Source organism: Paramormyrops kingsleyae, chromosome 3 (genome assembly GCF_048594095.1).
Source record: "Paramormyrops kingsleyae isolate MSU_618 chromosome 3, PKINGS_0.4, whole genome shotgun sequence".
Taxonomy (NCBI): domain Eukaryota; kingdom Metazoa; phylum Chordata; class Actinopteri; order Osteoglossiformes; family Mormyridae; genus Paramormyrops; species Paramormyrops kingsleyae.
Window position 1 is genome coordinate 4,759,995 of NC_132799.1, and position 27,001 is coordinate 4,786,995.

The 27,001-nt window shown below is 48.6% G+C and overlaps 1 protein-coding gene across 1 annotated transcript in view; it reads left to right on the plus strand.

The window, feature by feature from the left end:
* The first annotated feature begins 2,774 nt into the window (after positions 1-2,774).
* Positions 2,775-27,001, plus strand: part of map4k3b (mitogen-activated protein kinase kinase kinase kinase 3b) — a 41,588-nt gene continuing 17,361 nt past the window's right edge. Inside the window, exons 1-8 of the mRNA XM_023796232.2 lie at positions 2,775-4,875; positions 15,937-15,994; positions 23,872-23,962; positions 24,308-24,372; positions 25,151-25,206; positions 25,464-25,511; positions 25,998-26,040; positions 26,520-26,592. Coding sequence (XP_023652000.1) covers positions 4,780-4,875; positions 15,937-15,994; positions 23,872-23,962; positions 24,308-24,372; positions 25,151-25,206; positions 25,464-25,511; positions 25,998-26,040; positions 26,520-26,592 — 530 coding nt within the window. The 5' untranslated portion in view covers positions 2,775-4,779. The remainder of the gene's footprint in view (positions 4,876-15,936; positions 15,995-23,871; positions 23,963-24,307; positions 24,373-25,150; positions 25,207-25,463; positions 25,512-25,997; positions 26,041-26,519; positions 26,593-27,001) is intronic.

Consider the following 27,001-nt stretch of genomic DNA (forward strand, 5'->3'; position numbering starts at 1 on the left):
ACACCAAACAAGAGTTAAAACGCATTTGCAGTTAGACCCCCAGAGCGTCACTAGAGATTTATATAAAAAAGGGGGGGGGGGGACTAAGCCTTTGTTAGGGGGATTTGATTTCAATAAAAATTAATGAGTATATTTTTGGAGGGGTCTAAAGAATATTTTTTTGGGGGGAGCAAAACCCTCTAAAACAGACCTACTGATGCCCCTGACCAAGCCAAAGACGTACGTGCGGTTGCCGAGGCTCCTACAGTAGCTTTGTTTGGGACTGAGCAGATTTTTATTCTAGTTGTTATGAGACCTTGTTGTTTGGGGGGGGGGGGGGGGGGTAACTCTCGATTTTATGGTCTTAACCTGCTCAGTATCACCTGTCAGACAGTCTGTGCAACTTCCTGTACCAAGAGAAGTTGTGGTGGTCACGACTGAGGCTGTTATAAGTGTCCCAGCACAGGACACTGGGGGCGCCTTGATACACTATGGATCTCGGTACCGAGTCCTGCGCTGCTCACTGAGCTGGACCCATTAGCTGCCAAGTCCCATAGATCTCACCGGTGCTGGGGGAGGGCTTTTCCCCCCCCATCTGCTGTCTCCTGTTTGTTCAGTTGACACACAAGGCATAAAAGTCATCACACAGACTGAAGCTTGGCCAGATTCCCAGAATGCAAAGGTACGAATAAAATTACTGACTGTGGAATAAGACCGAGCACCTAATAGCAGGTTTTAAAATACTTATTGAATTTGATTGCACCTATATAGAACAATTACCGTATAACTGGTGTAGCCAGCAGCTCATGGGAGAGTATCATAGCGTTGTACCTCCAGGGATGTGAGTTTGCCCACCCTTGGCTCCACCTGTGCAGTTTGTATGTTCTCTCCCCGGCTGGATGGTTTCCCCTCAGGTACTCCAGTACCCACAGGTCAGAAAACAAATACTTCGGTGTTAGAAAATTGCCCTGAGCATGTGACTTGTGTGCCCTGAGGAGAGCTGACATCCTGTCCATGTTTCCTCTGCCTTGTGTATTGCTGGGCAGGCTGCTGACACACAGTAGCCCTGTACTGGATAAGCAATTAACTGGATAAGCAATTAACTGGATAAGCAATTATGGCAGATGAGTGAATAAAATTTATGTTTTCCCAATAATTTATAATATCGGAATAGATGTGTAGTAACGTGTTCCTATATATGAAGAAGTTAAATGATGCCGGAGAATGTTACTTTCTAAACAGTCCCAGTCTAAGCTATACATTGTTAGTGTAACATCTCATGGTTCCTGCTTCTACCAGCCAAACTGCAGTGGACAGTAAAAACAATAAAAACTAAAAGTGCTTTCTCAGGTCCTGTTTGAATGTATAAAACACACACGCCACCATTTCTAGAGGCCCTTCTGTGTTGCTTTTTCTTTTTTCTTCACGCCCTGACAAGAAAAACCACACATCCATCGCTTCAAACGCAGCAGTGTGGCGCACGAGGGAAGCACTTCTTTGGCTGTAACTTCCAGCCGTGAACGGCTTCCAGGCTCCATGTGGGGGTCCACCGTGTGTTACTGCCTGCCGCCCAGGCAGTGTTCCCGCAGGAGCTAATATCACTGTGGTACGAGACACCCAGCATAGCAGGAACGTTTGCAAAGACTGAGAAATGGAGGGATTGAATTCACATGGAGATGGCAGTGGGATCAGCATCAGCTTCCACCTCACTCTGTATTTATAAGTGGTTTTGATTTTCTGGTTCAGTGTTCAGACATCCTGGGGACACACGATACCAAGGGCAGACATGTTTACATGCAGTGCACAGACAGACTGTAGAAAATTGATATAGATGCAACTAGAAGGGCAACATCTACCACAGGCTATATCCCCCTATTCAAATCTGGCCCTCTATTCCAAATCTAGGCCTTGTTTTCAGTTCTCCCGGGATGTTAGTTTAACAATTACTGATTCTGATTGGCCAGAGCCTTTACACCTGGCTCAGCAGTGCTCTGCCCTTGAGGGCTGTGATTTGAATAGCCCTGGGCTATGTGTTCTGTGGAACGTGGAACTTTTGGAGCATCATTAAGAATGCAGTGATGAACAATCACGAAAAATGACCTACAATAATTTTAGCAAACCAATAAAACTTTATTAATAAAGGCCTGAATTTGAATTATATCTGTTTTTTGTTTTTTTTAAAAAAAGGTTATATCTGAGTTTGAGAAACAGACAAATGGGAATGACTTTATTCCCACCTACACGATCCCCCCCCACCCCCCGCTTTGTTCTAATGTGTTCCCCAGTCATTGACGTGATCAGTATATACCACAGGACCCACATCACAGATGTGTGAAGTGTATAGCAGGAAACAGCGTGTAGCTTGTTCCATTAGAACAGAAAATGAAAGAAAGCCCCATTTTTGGAGACTGTCACTTAACAGCCAAAAATATACAGTTTCATCCTTATGTTACAGTGCACAGTGCACATATTACAGCGAGTCCACTGTAGCTGCCTACTAGCCGTTCTTTGTTTGGACTTCTGTTATTACTCACTGCAGTGGAATTTCTTTTTTGTGTGCGATTTAAATATAGGCAATAAACACGCAGCTGAGATCTCCAGGTCTACGGGCATTTCTCCCACCGATCCAACCAGCTAAAGGTTTAAAAGACGCCCATTGGATCCGGCGCGAGGGAACGGCCGGGTCCCACAGTGAAGACAATCCAAATATGTCTCGCACATTACTGTTCCAGACTGAGCAGACCTTTATCCTGAACCCCATGAGTCACAAGGCAGTTATTCATGGAGCTTGCATTCCGCTGCCGGCACACGGCTGGAGAGTGCGACAGCCAGGCAAACGGGCTTTAAGGCCGATAAAAACCAGGCGCGCGGCCCGGTCTAAGACATCCCGAGATGTGGCACAACAGAACCTCGGCACAGAAGGAGAAGAAGAAAACAGCTACCCGCGAAGACAAAGTGCTCTGCTGGTAGCTACGTATGAGGATTTGCGCCGAGAACCTCAAAATGCTCACAGGAACACTCACAGGAAGGCGGACAGGAAGAGGACAGGGAGGACCTGAGGTGGCATTCCTAGTTCACCAAAACCAGCACAGACCAGAATGGGACCTGCTTATATGCATCAATGTCACGGTCAGAGACACTCTGGAATTAGATTGAAAGACACTGTTGTCGATGAAATAATAAGTTTGCTGAGGTTAAAATTGTAGCTCATTATCAAAGGGTGATAAATATGGCATATAGAGTGAATGTTCACTATACAGCAGAATAAAGCTTCGGTTCAGGAGGTTAAAATGCCTCACTGAGGGGTAGCTGATTGCAGCTGAGTATTTCCCAAATATTCCCTTCCGGCAAGAGGTTCAGGTCTATAAAGATCAAAACCACTCGCCTACAGAACATTTTCCCCCTATGGCAGTTCGCCTCATCAACAACCACTCACTTTGTCTGTTCCTCTGCTTCAGCTGATCTAATGGAATAAAATGATCCTTTATTTGCCATTTGCACAAATACACATTATCTGCACTAAGTACATTTTATCTCATGTATATAATTTCTTATGTTGATTGCCTTGTTTGTGCTTGCTTGTTTTTCCCGACACTCTAAATCAAATTCCTCATACATACTTGGCAGTAAACGATTCAGACTGTAACTTTTCAGAGTCCGCGGGCCAGAATGCACCTTTTAATTCCCATCCTCAGAATATCCTTCCTGACACAGACTCTGTGTCTCCCTTGTCACCAGAGTCCCTGCCACTGCTTGTGACTAATCTTGGTTAATGTCCCTGGCACCGCTCTCACCAAAGAGGCGTGGCATCACTGTCTTTCGATTGCTGCCAGACAGGAAGTATCTACAGCACCGGAGTTTTCAGTCATGTCAAGAATGGCATAGTCTGTCATCAACACGTCGACACGTCCTGCGCTATGTCTCAGGCGGATTCCACATTGGCTCGAATCCTCCAGCAGTTGCTAAGAGCCAGAACAACAGGCCAGCATTTATAACGTGCTGAACTGTAAAGAGATGGTGTTTTGTCGTCCCCCCCCCCCTTTTCAAAAACTTTCCAGTGTGCTGAGCCAGATTTCAAGAGCTTTTCATGCATAGAAAATGATCGTATCCTATCTACACTTAGTGACAAAATCCTGTATATGACGGCATTAGTTAGATTCAAAGAAGCTTCTGGCAAGTTGAACTACTTTGCATTACTTGTACGATATTTCTTCTGGTGTGTATCACACATAACAAGTGATCTCTAATAAAGTGTTCAACCACGGGTGTGATCGGTACACAAAAGCGCCAGTTTCATGCTGATCATTAATATCGCAATGCAGACCGCTACAAGCCCAAATAAAGTTTTACTAAGGGATTGCCGCTTTTGAGATAGTTGGGTAGTTGTCTGGCCAAGCAAAGATGCCCTGTACACGTTTCAGTGCTTGCACCGACAGAGTAGCGGCGCGGGTGAAGGCACTGCCACTGCAGAGGGTGAACCACGAAGCGGCCGGGCTTCCCGTCCCCTCTTCCTGCCCAGCCTCTCTTCGGCTCTTCCTTCTTGCTCTTCTCCTGGAGCGCGATCGCGGCTCGGTGCGCAGGCGTGATGCGCCCTGGAAGCCATGTTCGCTTCGCCGTGAGCCCCGGTCGTGATTTCTCTCGCACCCTGGACCCCGTTTGTCCGTCCCGTCCAGTTTCTCGTCAGTCTCTCGCGCCTCTTTTTGCTCCTGGTTCGCCTTCGCTCTCCCCGCCGCCCGGGTCCGCGACGCCGGCGCCTCGCATCTGCGCACCGACCGAGCGGCAGGAGCCCGGGATCGGACCATGAACCGCAGCCTGGACCTCTCCAGACGGAACCCGCAGGAGGATTTCGAGCTCATCCAGAGGATCGGGAGCGGCACTTACGGCGATGTCTACAAGGTAACCGCCGCCGAGCCGAGCCCCACCACGCGTCGCTGAACTAAGTGACTTTTACTGCCGGAGTTAAATAAACGGCCGTCAGGATGCGGCCGCGCTTTGCGATCCCGCAAAATTCACGGCGACCGCTTTTAATTTAAGATAAAAGAAGCAGCCGGGCAGCATTTCGCACGTCAGAAACGACAGATGCGTGTGTATGACGGAGAGAAAGGGATCGGGGCGCCGATCCGGTACCGCCGGAGTCGCATCGGGTCTGGGCGCGGATCCGCAGCCGCTCTCAGGGTCTCCGGGGCTCCGCGGACCGTCCCGGATCCGAAGCTTCTCTGTGGGGTGTTTTTGTCACCCTGGCCGAGGCCTGGGCAGCCGGGATGTCACTGCCATGTACCAGGAAAACACAAGAAGAAAACAACAAACCAGCCAAAAGCGAAATCCCCGGTCCGGTCACACTTCTATACTTTTTTTGAATAATGAGTTTATGGCTCTTTGTGCTGCTGGACTGCATTAGACGGGACTCCCTGTGACAGGACACGTAAATAAGGCGCTTTCTGAGCCATGTCTGGGGAAAATAGCTTCGTGACAGCTGGCCCTTCTAACATTTTGGAACTTTATTCCTGTATAAAAGTGTTTTTGCGTCATTTAATAGGAATGAAATTTTAAAATATTGATATTTTTAGTTTTGACAAGCTAAAAGAATCCATTCTATCGGCTGTTGTTGGGATTTCCTTTATTTCAATGGTTACATTATACAGTAGCTTTTTTTTACCGGTTATACTGGTTCAGCTATCTATTTTTGAACCTTTACTGGTTCTGCTAGTTAAGTCAACGTGAATAACAAACAAACAGTGTTTTTAATTTTAAGTGAGTTCGAAGTTGTAATTGTGCGAGTTCAGTGCCATCTTGTCCCCATAACCAGGTTTTCATAGGATTTGGGAGGTAGATAGAGGGAGGCTGTTTTTCCTGACGCCAGCCTGCTGACCTTATTCCTACTTCACCTTCTACCTCCATGTAAAGATAGCAGTATTGGCTTCTTAAGATCTCAACATACAGGGTGTCCATAAAGTCTCTTTACAATTTCAAAAATGTATTACAAAGGCAATTGATGAGACATCTTCATCAGATTTATTCTGTGTACTCAGTGGTTATCAGTTTTTAATCACATTGCAAACAAAGGTATGGGACATCAGTAATCTAAAGCAGAGGATCACTGATGCCATTGCCACCATTGATGAGGTTATGCAAAAGGTCCTCCTTAGAAAGATTACTTTGGAGTTGCTTGATTTGGTTAAATTTAATTTAGGGGTTATTATGGGAATGTGTGTCACAAGTTTGCTGTAACTTCATGGCTCTTGGAGACTTTGTGATAGCTGGGTACTTTTTCTGGGCTGTATGTGGAAGTAACTGAGTGGATGGCGAGTCCTCGGTGTGTGTGCAGGTAAGATAAGTGAGTCTCCAAGAATGTATGCAGCTACTGTAGCAGTAAAGAAGTGTCTGGAATCAAGGAGGTTTTTCCAAAGGTTTCTGAAAACGTTCATGCTGAGCTTTGGGACAGGTGTTTGACAGCTTCTGAGTTATTAAAAGAAATTCAGCCAGCATAGTGGTGTCCCTTACCACAACAGTTAAGTGGTCGCTAATGAAATTTGTCTGAATGTAAGTCACATATCTTTATGGTATGTCGTACGATTCAGTCAGTTAGTAATATCTGTCTCTGTCCTGAAGGTTGTGGGTTCAAATCCCGTTGTCAGAAGAGTAGTCATGTCACTATTAGCTCTAAGGGCGCAGTGTGCTCTGACCCTCAAAATTTGCTCTACCTTTTGTGTGCCTGTGTCTCTAATTGCAAAGCATGATGGGATATATAAATACTGCCCAATCTCTCTGCAGGGATGAAAAAAACACCACTATTCTATACTCACCTTGGTTGCATGGGCTATTTGCAGCATCATGGCCAGAAACACAAGTATTTGTAAGTGCTTGAGGTTGTCACTCGCTGCCAGTTCGAGTCACACATTGATTAATGTCCCCTGAAATGGATAGAAACATTTTACTTTTCTAGATTGTTGTCCGGCTTCTGTTTCATTGCGCGAAATGGAATGGCTTTCACTGTGGTTTTGTTTTTCATCATTCAGCTGTTGTTCCCAGCATGGGTTTTCAGATCACCTGACCCAGGGAGAGGGGCTTTTTTTCTTTTCTGGGTGGATGGGGGGGGGGGGGCGTTAGCAGATTAAATATCTACAGTTTTCTGGATTCCGTTTACCTGCCGCCAACTTTTCCCGAGGCTTTACCAAGAACTTTTGTTCTTGTACTTCTGTGTTTCTCTTGTCTTGCCCATGTACAGTAATGCATGCCTGATGGTCAGTTGGTGGGTTCCGCCATCCCCTGCGGCCGCCTACGTACCGTGTGTCGCAAGTCGTCTGGCATATATCAGTCTCTTTCGAGAGAAAAGTGACGGAGTCCCAGTGCGTGCAAATGTGGCGCAGTCCACTTATGGTAGATCTGTAGTGTGATGGCGGGGGGGGGGGGGGGGGGGTTACATTTGTGTTCCGCCTGAGCTCTTGGGCAGTGAGGGGGATGTCAGATTAGACCAGAATTTTTATACACTTGTCCTGCAAAGTCGGGCGATTTCCTGACCAGCCAATCAGGCAGCTTCTTGCCCAGTTCACATTAATCGTACCAGTCAGAGTTTGATGCTGGGCAGGACCCGGTACCTGGGATTATTCTGAATGAAGGTAGAATCAGTGTTTATGGACTGCCTGTGTAATGTGTCCTCATGCTGTTTGGAAATGCATTCGATGCAGTTCGATATTTCTGTGGCACCTTTTATTGTAACCACATTGCCCTCTGTTTGCTTTCCTCATCCCTTTCCCATCGATATTGCATTCCCAGCCACCTGTCAATCACCCAGCTAGGGTGTATCTCACAGGTAGTGCAAACTCTGCAGCGAGAGGACTTTTCAGGTCAGAATGCACCTCTTTAGGCACTGGGCCAGCCCCGTTTCAGGCCCCTTTGAGGGCACCGTGGGAGGGGGGGCTCCGTCTCACAAAATGGCTGCCGTGTCTCGGGGTGTTTTCTTTGGCCCCTTTTGATGCTTGTTTCCTCCTCTATCAGGAAGCATGGCCAGTTTAAATTTTTTTTCCTTTCGGCGCACATAGTAGCACATAGTCGGGCATCAGTATGGGCTGGGAAGTAAGATTTCTGGGTGGGGGGTTGGGGGGGGGGCATTGGGAGGGAGGATGTCAAGAAGTTTAGAAGTGAAAACTTTACCGTCTATAGACGGTGGCAGATCGAGAACGCGGCGGCATGTGAACCGCAGTGCTGGATCCTGTGCATGGTCAGAGACCTCCGCCGAGACCGGCAGGCCCACTGCGTAACATATTGAAGAGAGATGACATGATGTATTATTGCAGTGGTCCTCAAACGTTTTGCAGGGAGACGCCTAAAAACTTTGGTCAAGTCTTGAAACCCCTTTTTGAGATGATAAAATTGGCTGGGGGGGGGTGGTCCCCCCAAGGGTTATTCATTTAACTGGCATGGTAGAAGGGACATTTGATAAAACCCTGTTATTTTGATGTTGTGAGGACCATTTTTAACCCTCACAAGGGGAAATTTTATTTAAAATTTATATTTTATTAAAATCTGAGATTGCAAAAATGCCAAAACTATTGTATTTTATTTGGTTACTTGTGGTCAAGGTTAGGGCTGTATAAGGGTTGGGATTAGGGTTAGGGTTAGGGCTGTATAAGGGTTGGGATTAGGGTTAGGGTTAGGGCTGTATAAGGGTTGGGATTAGGGTTATGCCCATAGAAATGAATGGAGAGTCCCCACAAAGATATGAAAACAAACGTATGTGTGTGTGGTTTAAGCAGTGGCAGCATAATCAGATCTTTTATCTTGCAGAATCGAGATGAGGGTGTTTTTGTGTGAAAGGGGCTTGTAGCGGCTGGGTGGATCCGGGCCTTGTGAAATGAGACCGGTTCCGGTCCGTGCGGAGACCATGCTGCTCTGTCAGGAGCGTCAGGGATTCAGCAGAGCAGCCTCTGCCGTTCTGGCCCGGTAATCCGTCACTCAGCTGACTCTGTGTCCTGTTCTGCTGTCACCGTGAAGGCGAGGCAGCTGCCATGTGACCCGACACTCCCCACCTGCGGCCAGCAGGGGCAGCGCAGGCCTGTCTCCAATGACCGGAGAGGAGCCGCTGTTGGGCCTTTGAGGGGGCTTGAACTTAAATGCTCCCCCCGGATCCTGCTGCATGTCGGACCGGCACATGGAGGTGTGAGCGAGTGTTTGTGTGAAACGTGAACCTTTCTGTGGGTCCTGGCGGGCTGGATGGTGCGGGGGGGGGGGGGGCTACTGCACCAACAACCCCGCAGCTTGATGCAGCACTGCCAAAAATGCTCCGGGGGGGCAGCCATAAATCTGCCTGGATCCAGTGGCCCTTAGGGGCTTTTTGCTGTACGGATGTCAGCGTGGAACACAGGGACTGTGCCGGATGGTCTTTATAGGACACTCAGTTCAGCAGCCCCCTCATATCCCCCCCCCCAGCCTAAAACAGGAGCAGATCCCTGAATGCCCCCCCCCCCCCCAAACTAGCCCTGTGTACTGCGTCTTTCACCAGGCTACATGACTGGCTTTTCATTCAGACCCACACCTCTTCCCCCCCAGACTTCCAGTGCCTGTTTTCTGGTTGCCCCCCCCCCCCCAGCATCTCTGCTTGATGGACAGACCCCCCGGCCCCCCCCCCCCCATGGTTTCTCAAAGCCCAGCGCTTTTCCAACCTCGGTATCATCTCCTTAAGTGGGTTGGGACGCTATCAGAGCAGGATCTTCATGCCCGTTTGTCTTGTGGTGGTAAAGTAAACTGTATAATATTAATGGGTTAATTTCCCCTGAAGGCTACAGTACCCCTGGACATTTAAAACAGCTTTAAATCTCTTGGGTGAAATTGCAGTGGGTGCAGTGAGTCAAAATGTAAGGGGGGGGGGGGCGGTAGCACCAGTTTGGGCCCACCTGCCGCAGTTGGCTGGTGTAAACATGGCCAGGTCATGTGACTCCCCCCACCTGTGTCACATGGGCCTAATATTGTGCCGGGTTTGAAGCGAGCCGGGGCCCCGGTGCGCTTGCTGGTGGAGGGGTCTCACCGCTGATCCCAGGTCAGCTTGCGGTGAATCTTGGCACAGCTGGGGCTCAGTGCTGGGCGCCTCTGGAGAGCAGTGGTCTGACCTCGTAGGCGCCGTGTTAATGGCTATTGTTCAGTGTTACTTTTTACAGTGTTCAGTGGTTCTGGGGAAAAAAATGCTGTGGTGAGCATGAGAGACAGGCTGATGGGGCTGTGAAGGTTTATTTTTACATGTGCGAGTGTGTGTGTGTCCGTGTCTGCATGTGTCTCTGCTTATGCCTGCATGTGCGTGTTCACGCCTGCGTCTGTGCATGTGTGCATCTGTGTGTGTGTGTGTGTGTGTATTTGCTCACGCTTGCATATGTGTCTCTGCCTTTACAGGTTTTGGTGCTGTTTCGGGGGGGTGCTAAGTGTGAACTGCTAAAAATAGGCGACAGCATTGCCTCATAAACACGACTCTTACTGACAATCCTTATAGATCTCATTGGCCTTCAGAGTAAAGGTACCTGTTGCTGTATAATATCTGCTGAATTTTGGTTTCTCTCGGCTAGTGTTCAGGGCGGTGAGCAGAGCGTGCACAGGGAGGCGGTGACGCACGGTGACGCACGTCGCCTATGCGTCACCGAGCCGCGTGCTGACGGCACTCCAGAGCTACATGGGGGGGGGGGGGGGGGGGGGCGCTCCGTCACCTGGCGGGGGCCTCAACATGGCCGATCGTGACTAGGTGCGGGATGCAAGCTCTCGTCAGGAAGCTGGAGTTTCCTAGGAGAATGTCGTGGGGGGAGGGTCCACCTGACCTGACTTGCCTCTTTGATACCTACACGGGGTCCTTGTCCCCCCCCCCCCAGTGAGATCGTGATCGAGATTTACTCGCCGATACGCTGACCTGCTCACCCATGCCTCTCGATGGCGCCGATAGCTGCGACCGACCGCTGACTGCGGATGTTTCTTGTTTATACTGTGCTGTCAAGGTCTGCAGAGAGGCTCGTCACACATACTTCCTTTCTCTTCTTTTTTGGCTTCCCCTCTTTCTTTCCCTCCTCCGTCTACACTAGGTTTATAGAGTATTATCTCTGTCTGACATCTTTTTGCTGGTTTTCCATTGCACCATGTCCTTGATCCTCCTCTCTCAGAAAGGGCGCCCCCTTTTGGTGGGGTTCAGCACTGCACTCTCGTGGGGTGTTAGCTCACTGGACACGAAAGGGGGGCACACAAGCCCTGTCCTTCCTATCGTGGTTGTTAACGCTGCCGGGGGTTGGAGCTCCCTTCCCATGATTCAGTAGACCGGGGGCCATCCTGCATATGGTACTCGATGAATCGCCCTGGGTGTGAATACAGCTCTTTTGAGTCGTCCGCTTTGTGCCTGTCGGGACCACAGAGCCGTATCTAAAGAGAGTGAGCCTTGAGGTGTGAGGAATGATGGGAAGGTGTGTTTATGACAGAGGGGGCTCCTGCCGCCATGTTCTCTATTGTGGTGCCTGTTTGCAGCATTTGATTAATATGGGGTTACTGGGAGAGGGATTGATGGTGCTTGCAGTAGGGTTAGGCGATATATCAATAAAATATCGTGTCGTGTTTATGAACATGCATATCACCATCCATTTGAATATCGTGAGTGTCGTTATATAGTTTAAACATTTGTTTTCTTGCATAATTAATAGTTATACACTATTTTAAAACAAATTCCATGTAAGTATGAGTCTGTTGTTGGAATCATTTATCATTATACCTGTCATACGCTCCATAACTATTAGTAAAACAATTTGGTCATCATGATTAAAAAAAAGTCAAAACCACCTGTCATATTTTACTGTTGTCTACATATGAATTTTAGAACACCGTCATAAATATTGAAAATCGTGAAAATCTCTGAAAATATTGTGATATCATTTTTAGGACATGTCGCCCAGCCCTAGTTAACGGTCTGTATGTGATGTAAGATATAAGGTCCCAAAAAGTGTGGATGATTGAATGGACATTAGCTGGACTTAAAGCACGAATCTGTGCGTTAAGTTGCCTGCTACCCAGCATGTGAGGCATACTGGTGACTGGTGAAATTTGACTGGTAAATATTCAACATGAGTATAAAAACATGAGTATATCTCTCGTATAACAGGTATAGCATTTTCACTTGTATAGTTCAGTACGTTAAGTGTGTGTGGTGTCCTGACAGTACCTTACAGTCCCCCCACAACAGTGAAATTTTTGGAAGTAACATCATGTTCCTGAAGATCTGCAGGACTCCTTGAGGTCCTTAAATCTCTGGGCCTCTCAGCTCACTTGGACCTCAGAGCCTCTGCTGTTCGGTAACTGTCCCCGACTGTGAACGCTCGGCCAAAAATAAACACACAGGGCGTTTTCCAAACAGCGTGGCACGGCGCCGTTTTCGGAGAGGTACTGCGCTTCTGGCGGGCAGGCTTGGAGGACACATGCGGGCGAGATAAGGGCTTCCCAGAGTGGCTGTCAATCATGCTATTTTTCCATCCCTTCCCATAATGCTCTGTACACATTTTCCTTTAGCTTCCTCCACCGCACTATCAACACCTGCCATGCAAATGATTGGCTAAAGGTCATCAACCTAGATAAGCACCCGTGCAGCGGTATGCGGCTTGTAACCAAGCTGCAGCCGTGCAGCGGGTGGCATGTGCCCTAGATCTCCATGCTGCGGCTCTGGTATCATTGCCGCATCTTTGAAGCCTTGCGGTACAGGATTTATTCCCTGGTTACGCACTCCCTGCTAGGAAGAACATGTCCTGCTGCGATGCAGTCTCTGGTTTCTAACTTTTACAGGCTAGAAAACAGACGCATGAAACTGCGGCACTGTAACATGTGATGCTGGACGCCAGAGCTCAGCCTCCGCCATTGCATTAGACCCCTCAACTCTGTGGACAGTTTGGAAATGTGAGATTGGAGCCGTTGTTGTGTGATTGACTGACATGTAACCTCGGCATGTGTCAAAGTGAAGTAGCGATTAATAGGAAGAGGAGGCTCACATTTACCCCCTGAACCAACCGCATATTTGCTGCGAGCTGCAGTCTCCCAGAAACAGAGTTAGACAGAGATCCCGTTTGCATTAGGCTGATCACAGTACTGCTCTTTGGCTGCATTTCTCAGGTTTGACATCTAGCAGCTGTGGGGTCGAATCCCTCCGGGCCCTGAGCTTGCATGCATTTCCCCGTGTGAGAGGGAGGCAAGCACAGAGGCGATGGCCTCGCAACGTTGTGGAAGCGTTATGAAAATGCCTGATGTGTGCTTGGTTTTAGGTGCACACTGCAAGTTACCGGCGAATTCCGCATGTTTGCACACACTCTGTTACAGGCTAGTCTCCGCTATCTTATGTCCTGCCTAGGGGTGTGCAAAGCAGCCGGTATTTGTATCTGTATTTGTATTTGTTGAGGGGGGAAACGTATTTGTATTTGTATTCGTATTCGAGTAAAATTCAAAATAGGCGTAAAAATCCAGTTTTTTTGCGTTGCACTTCTAATTTACGCTATAGTGTAAGTATTCTTTAATTATATCCATTATAATAATTATGGATATGCAGTAGACAGAGTAACTTAAACGTACCATATAACTCCTACAAGTGCATACAATTCGACACAACTACACAAGCATTGTTTTAACCTTTTTAACCAAACCTTAACGTTACTCTGTCAACAGCCTATTGTCTAAATTACCGAGCTAACAGAGCTACGTAAACAGAGCGAACATGAGAGCACCTGATTGCAGACGTCAATAATGCAGCGTAATGGAATAATCTCCAGATCAAACTCTGCTTCCCGAAAGTTATAAACTGCCTCCGGAACCCAGTTAAGGTACAAAAATCTATTCAACAAAAATAGTGATACAGTTAAGTCTTTTTTCGCTGAGCCGAGCCTTCTCTGTTACTGTGTGGAGCAGCCTGTGTCAGTCACCTCTTTTACTCCCCCCCCGACTCCTGAACTCACTCACTCACTCACTCACTCACTCTTCCGGGCATGCACTGCGGTCTCAAGAGGAAACGCAGCTTTTTGATATAAAGTTTTTCTTGTTCCCGAATACAAATATTTTTTTAAGTATTTGTTCGAAATAAGTATTCGTAAAAAACACATTATTTGTGCCTTTCCGAATACCGTATTCGGGTTCGGCTCCACCCCTAGTCCTGCCCGTACCAAGATAGTCTTCAGATCGTTGTTGGTAATTGGATAAATAATTATGAATTGTGTACTGATTGAAATCAGTCTTTTATATATGCTTCGATTCTTCTGTTTCTGTCTGGAGAAGGTCCTATTTTGTTTTACACAAGGAACCTAAGTCTTTATATTTAGGAATAAACATTGATTTTCTTATTGGTCCTGTCAAGTGTATGAATGGTTTTAGGTGTCTTTCGCTGTTTGCTGTGGGGGGGCTATACCTACGGCCCCTCCGTTGGCCAGGGGGGCATCAGGGGGTCCAGCGTGGTTCCGTTATCTTCGTTTCTGCCATCTTGTTAGACAGTTGCCTGTTCCGATGACTCGTCTGTGGTTTCTGAGGACGGCCCATCGATTCCTCACGTTGGTAAGTTTGTGTGAGCCTTGCATCAGCGCGACTTCACAAGTCCTCTGCCTTTTCCCTGACACTGCGTATCGCTCACGCCAGCCATGCTTCTTCTGTACTGCTCAGAAGATTTTGAGTTGTGGCTGGTATCTAATTAGGATGGTCTTATGCTATATGTATGATTTAAGAACTACTTCTCTTAAACGCAACATTGCTTTGCAATATAGAATTCTTGATATTCAGACGATGTCTACTTTATGTCCCCGTTTGAGGCAGCTGGTACTGGGGGGGTGCCAGGCCCCTGGAGGGGTCGAAGGGCATGTTTCTTGGTGATAAGAAAGCTCCTTCAGTAGCCTTTTCCCCTTGTGGTCGCTCGGGGATGTTCGGGTTGGGGGGGGCTGGCTTTGTTTCCTGTTGACATGTCTCGGTAACAAAGGGCTTTGAGGGAAACATTTTTCTTTTTTTTTCTTCTTCTTTTTTTTTTACCCCGTCTGAGTGTGCAGCTGTTAGCTAGATGTGTTTTCCAAAACCGACACGAACTGCCACATTAGGGTACGACCGTCCACATTGGTCAGCTTGAGAGCCCCTCCCACTCCTGTTTATTTGTTCAGTGAAATTGCCATGTTGTTAAACCCGTCCGGCTGGATCTTTGATCTCATGTAAGGGTTTTTTTTTTTTTTCTTGAGTACTAATACCGCTGCTCTCTTCCTGAAGCATATTGTAGCGGCTCATGGGGGGCAGTCCCGTTTGCTGGTGGGGGGGGAGGGGGGGCTCTCAGTGGGTGTTCAGATGTTCAGTAGCATCACTGCAGGCAGGAATGCAGGTTGTGTGCTGTTGTGTGAAGTTAGCATGACCCCCCTCAGCATTGGGTTGGGTTTTGGGGGGGGGGGGGGGGGGGGATTTTTGCCTTCCAGCTTCCTGACGATGAGGTTAGTCATTAGCTGTTAGAAAACAGCGCGTGGCTGCGGAGTTAATTACCAGGCCTGTGTGATTGGGGTGGGGGGGGGTATCACACCCATATAGTTCCTGATCTATATGAGGCATGGCTGGTGCCCCCCCCCCATAATTACCGGTGTAGCCGATGCCCAAAATAGCGCTTTCATCTCCCTCCTGGAGGTCCTCTCCTAACTTCTCCTTTGATTCCTTATTGAATTAATTAATAGTGATGATGATTTAACTTTTGTTGGCCTGCAGATGCTCTTATGGGAGATTAGCAGTTAGTGCCTTCAAAGCGTTATGTTTTTATTTATTTTTATTTTTTTCTTTTTGTTCTGTTTTGTTGAGGATTTTGGGAGAAACCAGTTATAGCAGCTGAGTGTTGTATAGCCCCCCCCCCATAAAGACACTGAAGACCTTACAGCTATACAGCGACAGGAAACTCCCCCCATTTCCCGCAGCTCTTCCAGGTCTAAGAATTTTTGTACTCTTTGTTCCATCTTTCAGGCCCGGAACGTCAGCACCGGCGAACTGGCCGCCATTAAGGTCATCAAGCTGGAACCGGGTATGTACCACGTGGGGGGGTGCAGAACGGGCTGCCCCCCCCCCCTGCACCTCCTCTCTGCATGTTAATAATCTGCTTAAGCTGCTAATTACCACATTTGCACATCATTCAGGGGACAAACTGAGTCTCGAATTGCTAACTTGAGCTCATTAGTGACTTACTCATGGAAAAAAAAACCACTGATATACTTGGTACGTCTGGCCCCTTGTTCTGCATGTAAAAGGTGAATAGGCAAAGGTACACTGGCGCAAAGAAAGTGCTTTGCATTCTTATTGGTTCTTTTTTCCCCCCAGAAGCATAGAAAGATGAAAAGTCCTAGCTGAGGCTGAGGGGTGAAACCCGAATGACGCAGCAGGGTTTGGCAGCACCTTCTCGCTGGAATCTGCTCCTCTCACGGAGAGAGGAGGAAACGTAGGGAGGGAGGGAGGGAGCGAAGGAAGGAGAGAGGGAGGGAGGGAGCGAGGGAGAGAGAAAAGCCAGTGGGAACGCCCGGCTCAGGAATGCCTGCTGACTGGCCAGTTTCGCTGACTGGGTGGCCACAGGCGGCATCCTCGTGAGGCCATGGGGCAATCGGCCACGGTGCGGCAGCCTGATGCATGCTGGGAAGTTTCCTCCGATTGCCCCCCCCCCCCCAATCCACTTGAAACTCAGTAGTTTAACAGATGTGGTTTCCTGGACGCTTGTTCTTGGAGTAGCAGTGGCCCAAACGGCACGGTGGGGGGGGGCTGGTGGAGGCGGGAGGCGGAGTCAAAGAAGTTAACCTACCGCGGCATTCCACACCTAGCGGTGGCTTCTCAGCACCGCGGAGACGGTTCTGGAACATTGTGGAAATGTTTCCTGTTCCATGTGCAACTGATATTGAGTAGAAATCGCTATTCACAAATGTCTTATACATCTGCCTGTAGACTGCAGCAGGATCGAGTGAATTAACCAATAGCGCATCTCAGTTTGGGTCATGTGACTCGTATTGTGACCACCTATCAGAAGACTGAGCTTCATTATCCTTGGGGAAGTGGCTTTGTTCAGGTTGTGGTCACATGCCTGTGAGGCACCGGTGCGCTGTACGCAGACGTGTTCAGGCCTGCCGTGCTCCTCTCTGCTTGCTCAGAGAGGCCATCTTTGCTTTCCTGCTCTGCCATTTTCACTGTTTATGGTTCATCCAAAACTAGGGCTCATGTTGAGGATTAAAGGTCTGCTGCTGCATCTTGTCTGCTTTTGTTTAGAGTTGTCAACTTGAAGACGTGGTTGTGGGAGGCCCTTTTGGGAAAGCAATTAGCAGCATCTTCTTTTCTGTCATTATTGGACTCTCGATATTGCTTAAATGTCAGTTGCGAAAAACATAGATTTCTGTCGCAGGCGTAGAAGGGAGGTCTGTCTCCTATTGCGTACATATGTGTTTGGAAGCAATGTAATGATTCGCTGGTTTGCTAATTGCCTGGAAACGTTTGTTAATTTGCCTTAAATTATCTCCAGGCTTTAAACATTTTTCATTCGAATGCCAGTTGGATGTCTCGTCACGTTGCTCGCTCCTCCGTTGTGTCGGGAGAGCTCTCAGGTCCTCGATTTGACCAAACGGATCCTGCGATCTGCTGTAATAATGATCTGTAAGAGCGAGTGGGCGGGCAGTGCAGCCGGAGAGGTGGCGATTTTGGGAGGGAGGTGGGATCGATGTTAGGGTTCTTCATCTGTCTTCGAGTTGTTGTGATTTTCTGATGGCAGTGGCATGGAATTAGAAGCTTGATAAAACTTGTTAAGAGGGTGTGAGCTCCGTGGGGTTGCTGGGATGTCACCCCGTCCCCGTGACAGAGGGAAATCCTGCGTGGCTGGTGGGATGGAGGACATGAGAGCGGAGAACTGCTGCCTGTACCGAGCATTCCTGTGTCCTGCTACTGGAATCCAGAGCTCGGAACAAGCCTCGCCTTGGATATCATTGGAAATTTACATTTGCCCAGTTCAAAACAAGGCCTACATTAAACACTGCACCCCCCCCCAGTGAAATGGTGTGAGGCTCTCCTCTTCTGCACAATGACTGGGTGTGTGCGTGTGTGACAGGGAGAGGGAGGGGGGGTAAGTGAGCAAGCGTGAGTGTGAGATCGTGTGGCCGGCTGAGCCTCTGAGGCGTGTGCGATGATGCAAATGCATGCATCTGCGCAGGAGCTGCAGTATTGCAGCAGCGGGGTCGGCCAGGACCTGTCGCATGTTTCTAATGCATTCTTTTCCTCACCTGTAAAGGTAAAGCCCAGCCTTTGAATGCAGCCCCGGGATTGGGGTGGGGGGATGGCTCGGAAGGTTCCAGAAGGTGAAGATTCAGGCTCTCCGGCCTTTTCCTCGACTTGTTTTCATGTCGATTCATTGTTGGATATGTTGTTTTTTGATTTGCATTGCAGGATATGAAGAATGATTAATTTAAGGAAAGTAATTCAACAGCAGTGGTGTTGAGCTTCCTCTTTACATTGCTTAGCATTTCATTTGTTTAGCTGACCCTTGTATTCAGCGACATGGATTTTTAGGAGTGCAGGTTCAGATGGCGTGTTGCAGCTCAGGCCTTGGTCAGGGGGCATTGAAACCACTATGCCTGCCCTGGGATTTAAACCTCTGACTTCCTGATCATAGACACAGTGTCCTAACCTGTTGAGCCGGAGGGGGTTTGGACTCCATGCCTGTGATCAGAAGGGCGACGGTTCAGTTCCCGTGGCTGATGTGAGCGATATCGCTGTTGGGCCAGTGGCTCCATAAACACTGGATGATCCTCTGTAATACCATGCTTTAGACAAAGGCGCACCCTAAATAAATGTGAGAGTAAAGTAGCTCTATGTGAAGTACTGCCTTCCATCAGGGGGCTACCTGAGCGTGTGGGGCTTTTCCGGATCCTTCCTCTTCTGTGTGGAGTAACGGCCACACTGGATGTCCGAGGGACTGGAGCTTAAACCGCTGTTGTTACCTGTGAGGGTTTGGTTATTTATTGCACCAATGAACATCCTGCTCTACAGAATATAGAAACCAGAAGGGTCACCTGCACTTTCCCTTGCCAGTCAGGCCCCCCCGCCCCATCCCGCCCCCCGTATCTGTATTTTAATCCCCGTGACATTAAGAGGCATCCAGGGGCTTAAAATAGCGATGCTCCGGGTGAATCAGCGCCTTTCGCAAACCCTCATATCAGTGTCGATGCAGATCCGGCTACATAATCAACTTGCTCTTCCTTGTTTTTTAAAAGCTTTTTTATATGTCAGTACACATCTCAGAGGTAACACACTTTTATCCAGTGGCTTCTAAATTATCCAGAATCTCTAACTTGAATGGCTGGGTGTTTTTCCAGTGTGATACAGCAAGTGACCTGTAGGTGGCTCAGTTCGGTCCGGTCGTTCTGCCTGCTGGTCGCCGATCGATCTGACTAGTCTATTAAATCTTGCCTGTCGTTAATTACTAGTCTTGGGGGGTTGTTAAGGAGGAAAAGCCCAAGGAGGGAGGTCTCCCCCCCCCCCCCCCCCGTGTCTGTCGCCTAATGCCTTCCCGGTCAGGTGTGCCACAGTGCCTTCTGCTGCCGGCTAACTGCGCTCACCCGCCCACCCCTCCGGCGGATCACCAAGGAAACGGCGGTGCAGCCTGTTAGCCTGCGGCACCCCCCCCCCCATCCCCCCCCCCCCCCGCATCGCCTCATCGCCCTGAGTTAAAGGTGCCAAGCTATTGGATCTATTGCGGGAATTGTGCCACAGTGCTGTGTGTCACCTAAAGGAATTCCCAGTTATGACTGGGAATTAGCTGGGAAGTACTGGGCTGTGCCCGGACGTGACGGCTTACCCCGTGCAGACGGATAGGTGTCCGTAGTGTGTTGCGTATAGTGCGTGAATATGGCGTTTTGTCGTTCGGCGTGCTCATGCTGTCACTTCCTGATTAGATATATATACTCTTGCTTTTTTAGTGAATGCTGAGGATGTCGGAACAGGTCGGAAGGCGGGGGTCTGTTTAATGGCAGCCCATCAGAAGCCCTAAAACTCCTCCAGGTGATTTCCGAGTGGGAATGACACAGGATGGGAGGGATTGAGCCGTAAATTACCCTGCCATGTGCATATTGGATGAGGTCAGGAGGTTGAGGGTGGGGCTTGGAACCTCCTGGTTCGTAGAGGCAGTCAGTGACATTGTGAGTCATAAGAGTCACAAGGCAATCCCCCCCCCCCCCCTAGCCTGTGGGAAGGGCGGAGTCCGGGCTGAGCAGCTTCCTCCCATAGGTGGTGACCGTATGGGATTCAGGTCCATTGGTGCTTCCAGCGATACTCTGCCATGGCTGCTTGTGATTGGCCAGGCTGTATAGAGTCCCGGCTCCCCCTGTGGTTGCTGTCTTAGCTGATTGACTTTCATTGTTCTTTCTCATCTTACCCTAATGGTCGAAGTCCCATCCTCACCAGGCTTTTAGTCCGTTTTGACATTTTGACTTTATGCCTCTGGATCTGTATCTGTAGCATTTTATTGTGTCAGGTGATAAGTCACATGACATTCCTGAGCCATGTCATGTGGGGTTTTGCTCCAACAAACCTGCACAAACTGAGCTTTTGAAGGTCGTGAGCAGTCTGGGCTATATGGCCGCTCCTCTTCACTGTAATCCTCAAAGAAAGTGCTGGTCTTCCAGGCTCCTCACCATCCCTCATGTTTTCTCCTTGTGTCTAGAAAATGGAAATGGCCATGGAGCTCCTTGTGATCTTCTGATGATCTGTGTCTAGATGGCGGCCACTTCTCAGCCACGAGGCTGTCCCTGCACCTCCCGCGGCTCCCGGCGCGCCGAGCGGAATTGAAATTCCAGAGATCAAAGTGGACCTACAGCACACGGATGCTCGACACGCCGTGCGGTCCCAGATAGCTAGCGGGAAATTACCATATGCTATTGTGGCACCTGAGGCCCCTTGTGGTGCATGGTTTATCATCTCATTGTCGGGACACGGGCTGTGTGTTCTCCAGCCTCCCCCCCCCGGGGGGAATCGTGCGGAACTTTGGAAGTCTTGACGTACCTGTGAGTTTGGCTCCCCCCAAGCACCAACTAAACCGTCCTTCGGGTGCTGCTGTAGTGCGACTGTTGCCTAGCAACACGTCGGATGAAGGTGCGGCACGAGCCCTGTGGGTGGCCTGGTACGCGGTTCCTGCCGGCGGCTGCCCATCGAATAGTCCAAAGTGACGTGATTGGTTAGCTGATAACGCCTCAGCGGACAAGCGTGTCAGACGAGATCTCGAGTTGGTCAGTCAGCTTCTTGGCCCTCTAAGATGAGAGGCCATGTACAGTGACAGAAATGTTTGCTCCTGGGGTGAGAGCGTGAACAGCTTCGAACCTCGCAAATGTTTTGGTTTGTCATGAACGGCAAAATGCACACCCCCCATCATCTCCCCCCCAGTTGCCTGACATTCACAATCGAGAAATCTTTCCTGTCTTCCATAAATTGTTGATTGGCGACGATTGTGTTTGGTTAAGTGCATTTTCGCTTGCTTGCCTCATCTTTTTAGCGTCCATGTTACCCAACAGTGACCCCTTTGTTTTGAAAAACAACCCGGGTCTTTCTCGCTCTCTCTCCTGCGTGAATCGATCGCAGTTTCACCAGAGACTGCAGTCCGAGTGCAGATCTCTTTGCTGCTTCTGTTATGTGTTGGAATTCTGAAGGTGGGGGTGGAGGAGATGTAGGTGTTTGGGGTTGCCAACAATCTCTGATGAATCCATGTATTCCAAGAAGACCGAAGTAGAATCTCCTACAGGGTCAACCAAACCCCAAACTTTACCTTTAGGTTCATTTCCAGTCCGTATGTATTCATGTCAGAAAAAGCTAACAATTGGGGCTCTTCTGGTGACGTAGTTAAACTGCTGATTGGATTGTCAGGTATGAGAGGCAGGGCTTAACGTTAGGGGGCAGGTACAAAAAATTGAAAGTTTCTCTGGCTTAAGATTCATAACAGGCTCTATCCTCTTTATCCCTCTTGGTCCACACTTACTACCACACTTTGCGTATACGTCCATTCACTTAAAGCAAGTGTTCAAGGGTGTCCCATCCGTCAAATAAGCCAAGTGCAGCTTGTTTCATTTGCACTTCATCCACACTTCGACAAATACCACATGGAAATGGTCTTCGGTCAAATATATAGAACACAATGCCTCACATCAGTGATGACTAATATTTACGTTGAAGATGAGGAAGTCTCCCGGTTTATCAAACCCTAGCATGCTTCCAAAGAAGATTTGGAGTAAATAAGCAAAGTTGTATAACAAATATTTACATAAGCTAGGCTAAAGTAAAGGACAACCCCAAACACAAACACAAATGACATCATAGTCGTAGTGTGTCTCTTGTTTACCTATTTAAAAATCAAGTGTGTCCCATTGGTTTCAAGAAATCACTGTGCACTTGGGCTTTTTACATACATTTGCACACTCTGCGTCGTATGTCACACATCACTACAGTGTGTAATTTCTCAGCACGCTTGGCCTTAAGTGTGTTGAATGGGACTGAGCCACAATCTCCAAGCTGTACCTTAGGTCACTAATTATGGCGGACAAATGCTAGCTGTGCTCAGGAAAGAGCGAACAGCAAAAGCGAGAATGTTAATGCAGCTTTTAATGGAGCTGAAACTCAAATGGGAAGAGATACGACCTTTAATCATTTTGAGAAGGCAGGTTTTTCTTATTCACTATCCCTCTGCCACAGTGGGGCCTCTCGTTTTTCGGCTCTTCGGCTGCCAATATTCCCCGCGTGTCCTGATTCATTCCACCAGAACCCGGCAACACAGAGTTGCACCTCTGTCGAGGATGCCCGCCGTGGGCTCGCTGCCAAGGTGACACCCGGGGGGGGGGCCCTGCAGGCAGCAGGAAGGGTGGCCGTCCTCTGCAGTGCGCTCGACCTTGTCATGATAAGATCCTTTATCGAATCTGGTGATGTTTCCCCCCTGGCGGCCGCTGCTTAAAGACTCAGCACCTTTCTGTCTGAGGACGTCCGCTGGATCTGTTCCTTTGTAAGCTAAGAGGAGTCCTTTTCCACTGTGAGGTCTTTGAAATGCGTTAGCAAGAAAGGGCTGACTGTTAATCTGTTCTGCAGCAAAGCCTCACACTGCCATTGTGAACTCCTAATCTCCTTCTATCCCCGTGTCTAACCTCAGGTCTTAACCCCCCTGAAAACTTGTCATGGGCAGCAAAGCCCCCGGCTGTAGTCATTGTGGTGTGGTAGTGGTGGGGGTGGTAATTGTTAAAAAATTACGCTTGTTCAGAATTAGTGAGTTTTCCCAGTGGCTGGAGTATCGCGATGCCTCTTCCTGCCCCTTCTGATAGGCCTCGGCCAATCAGGTTATCCCACAGCCCTCTGACCAATCGGACTGCACAGCTATTCTTTGAGAAATACTGTGCAGTTATGCTGCTGCATCAGTAAACTTTTCTGGAAAAAAAGGTGGGTCCCATGAGGACAAAATCCACCAGGAACCATGTCAAGGACTTCATCCTCGGCTCTCTGGGAAATGGTCATGTGGTGGTTTATTTACCTTTGCATTTATTTATAAGACTTGACTTGGAATTTGGGTTAAAAGCCCTTGTTTAAAGCCCTGTCAGTGACATCATTCCACCAGCCACAGTATTTGAACCAGCAACCCCCTGATGCTACCCTACAGAACCACACACTATCACATATTTATTTTTATTAAGGTAAAAGTAAAAATGTGGTGTGTATTCTGGTATGATACATTTTTGATCGACTTTGTTCCTGGCATTCCTTTAGCAGAAGGTTCTGGACAATACTATGGCTGACAGTTTGTACAAGGCACACAGGTGGTGCAGATTTTGGGGGGAGCCCTTCAGCTGTTAGCTTTGCCCCCTCCATCAGTCGCCCCACCCATCTCACGACCCCCCCTCTTGTCTCCAGGGGAGGACTTTGCAGTGGTGCAGCAGGAGATCATCATGATGAAGGATTGCAAGCACTCCAACATCGTGGCTTACTTCGGCAGCTATCTCAGGTACCCCCCCCATCCCCCACCTTCCCCCCAGATTTGAGGTGTCACTGATGTGGTCTCTGCACATCTCTATAAGAGTCTGGATAATGAGGGAGTTATTTTTCACAGCTCTGAGGTGGGATATCACTTTGCCTACACTGTAGCATTTGTGAACGATTTGGGCAGGGGACAGGGGGTGGGGGGTGCAAGGGGAGGGGGATTTTAGTTGATCCACCCTAACACAATGTGACGTGACCCCTACAGATCGCTCTCCCTTTTCTCACCCTTTACGTCTCTCCTCGTTTGCTGAATTTGTCATCCCGTTTCGAGAAATATCGATTGCATATTGTTTTCCTGCCCATCTTCTAGGAGAGATAAATTATGGATATGCATGGAGTATTGTGGAGGAGGCTCCCTGCAGGATATCTACCACGGTAAGACCTGCGAAATGATATCATTTCACATAGGCTGAAGTTAACGTGACCTTGCGCTGACCTCACAGCTTATGGAAGAAGCGCTTCTGACGAATGGTCCTCAGAGATGTTTTCTGACCTTTCAGGGTAGGTGGGCATTGCAGGGCTCGGCAGGTGGATATAATTTGCGCATAGTTTTCCAGCACACCGCGGGCGATGGCGTCAGGCTCCGACTCCGTGCCCATGAAAGTTCTGGAATGTTCTCATGTCTCCACTAATGACTTGTAGCAGCTAGGGAGCGTCACCACGGTGACCCGCTGCGAGGAGTGGGAGGGCGAGCCTCAATTACCGCGCTCTTCGCTATCGGGGGTGTAGGAGGGCTGCTTATATCCAAGGCAGGTACTTTCCTGCTCATCTTCTTTTTAAATTCGCCCACCCTCCAGAGTCCGGTGTGGTGAAGCCTGGCTTTTTTGAGCGTTCCTCCTCAGCTTGGTGGGCGATGGCTGTTTTTGAGGGCTACAGTGTTGCAAGTAACATTATTACTACAGAAAACCAACGTTGGGATTGATATTAATTGGGAATCACGAAAGGCAAGGATGACCGCATCTTGAACCTTTGAATTGTTCAGCTTGCTATTCTGTTATACAGCGGCATCAGGCAAAGGGCATTTTTATTGGTGGAGTGCATTTAGGCACTGTCCTATCCGACATCCTCTTATAGGGCTCTCCCTCACACCATTGGCCAGATTGGAGGGGCGTGGCCTGAGACTGTTTTAACATTTCCTCTCTTATTCCTCCAGTGACGGGGCCCCTGTCAGAATCCCAAATTGCCTACGTCACACGGGAAACCCTTCAGGTGCGTGATCGCCCCCCGCAGATGAATTTGTGGAACTGCGCTTTCCATCCTGTTTTGAACCCTGGATCAACTCCTGCATGTCAGGGAACATCAACTCTGTGCTTCCTAAGTTGCTGAGCAAGCAGACGCATGTATTTTCCTACCAGCTCCCTCCCCGTCCCTCATCACGGACAGCACTGCACTGAATTTGAAGCATTTGCGTTGGTGGCAAACTACATATCTGAGTTTCTTTTTCTTTTTTTTCTTCCCCTTTTCAGGGTTTGAACTACCTGCACAGCAAAGGCAAAATGCACAGAGACATCAAGGTATGGTGAGGTTCCTGAGCGACCCAGCCGTTAATAATTGGGTCTAAAACCGATTTTGTGTTCTAAGGTGATATCTAGCCTGGCTAATTAGCCGCTACACTGCATTCCGCGTGTATCACCGTTCGATTGGCGCTACTTTCAGTGTGTGCTGTTGTTGGTTCACGCTTCGGTTCACTTAACTGAAAGGACTCTCTTATCTTGCGTTACTTACCCACAGTTAAATTGTTGCCGTATATTGTTCTCCCAAGGACTGAGAAACCAGTTTGACCCTGGCAGTCTTTATCTCTTACAGACACATGAAATACTTAGCAGTCGAGTCTTTGTTTTCATGTTGACGTCATTCTCGTTCCATGTGACCTGATGGCACAGATCTCCGTGCTTTTTTCTTTGGAGAGCCACACTTACACACCTCAGCAACACTTACCCTCCTCCTCATGTCAGTCTCTGCCGGTTTGTCTGATCTTTGGCTGTTTGTTTGTCTTCAAGGGGGCAAACATACTGCTCACTGACAACGGTTACGTGAAACTCGGTAAGTGCTTCTGCAACCTTGGCCGAGGTCATTGAGCCTAAAATGTAATTAATGCTTGCGGAAAGAGGGCATCACGATTAGCACAAGCTTTATGAAAATGTAAGTAAAATACTAAAGATGAATCATGGCGTTAAGCTAATGAAATCGATGAGCGGGGAACCTTGGCAGGCAGCCGGCTTCGATCCTGTCACTGGGAGATCGATCTGTTTGCGCTGTGGTTCCACCTGGGCCATGTGACCCTGAACTGGCTTTGCTTGGGTCACATGTGGAAGTTCTTGCTCAAGGGCTCAACTTTCCTGCAGCCCCCCCTAGTGTTGACTGGAGGGTCTGGGCAGGAAATTGTGTGTCCCATGTACTTTCTTTGCTGTTAATCAGGGATATGAACTTATCTGAAGGTTCAAATCCCATAAAGGGTACTGCTGATGAAGAATGTCAGTGATGTCAAAATGAAAAGGTGTTGAATCTCTGCTCTGTTCCAGCCGACTTTGGCGTCTCTGCTCAGATCACCATGACTCTGGCCAAGAGGAAGTCTTTCATCGGCACTCCTTACTGGTAACCTCCTCTCACCTGCTCCGCCCCCATCCTCGCCTCTGGGCCCCGCCCCATTCCTGAGGGCCATGTGCCGATTTCCTCCTGAGCATCTAACAGACGCAGAAGCCTGTTATTTCCACCGTGCGCCATCTCGGAGGCGACCAGAATGTTTGAGTGTCCCCTGTGGGTGATCTTCTGAAGATCAAGGCCTACTCACACTGAACAGGCTTTAAACCAGTGCCGTAGGCTTTGCCTTTCAGATACTCCTCAGAGGCCAGAGCCTGTGTTTTAGATCACCAATGGCATCTCAGATGCCTTAAGCATCTCTTGTCTTCCAGGCGTCTGGACTTCTGGATGTTGTAAATGCATTAGTTGTATGTGGGGGCTGGCAACCCCTAATCCAGTTTCCACGGTAATGCACTGCCCCCTC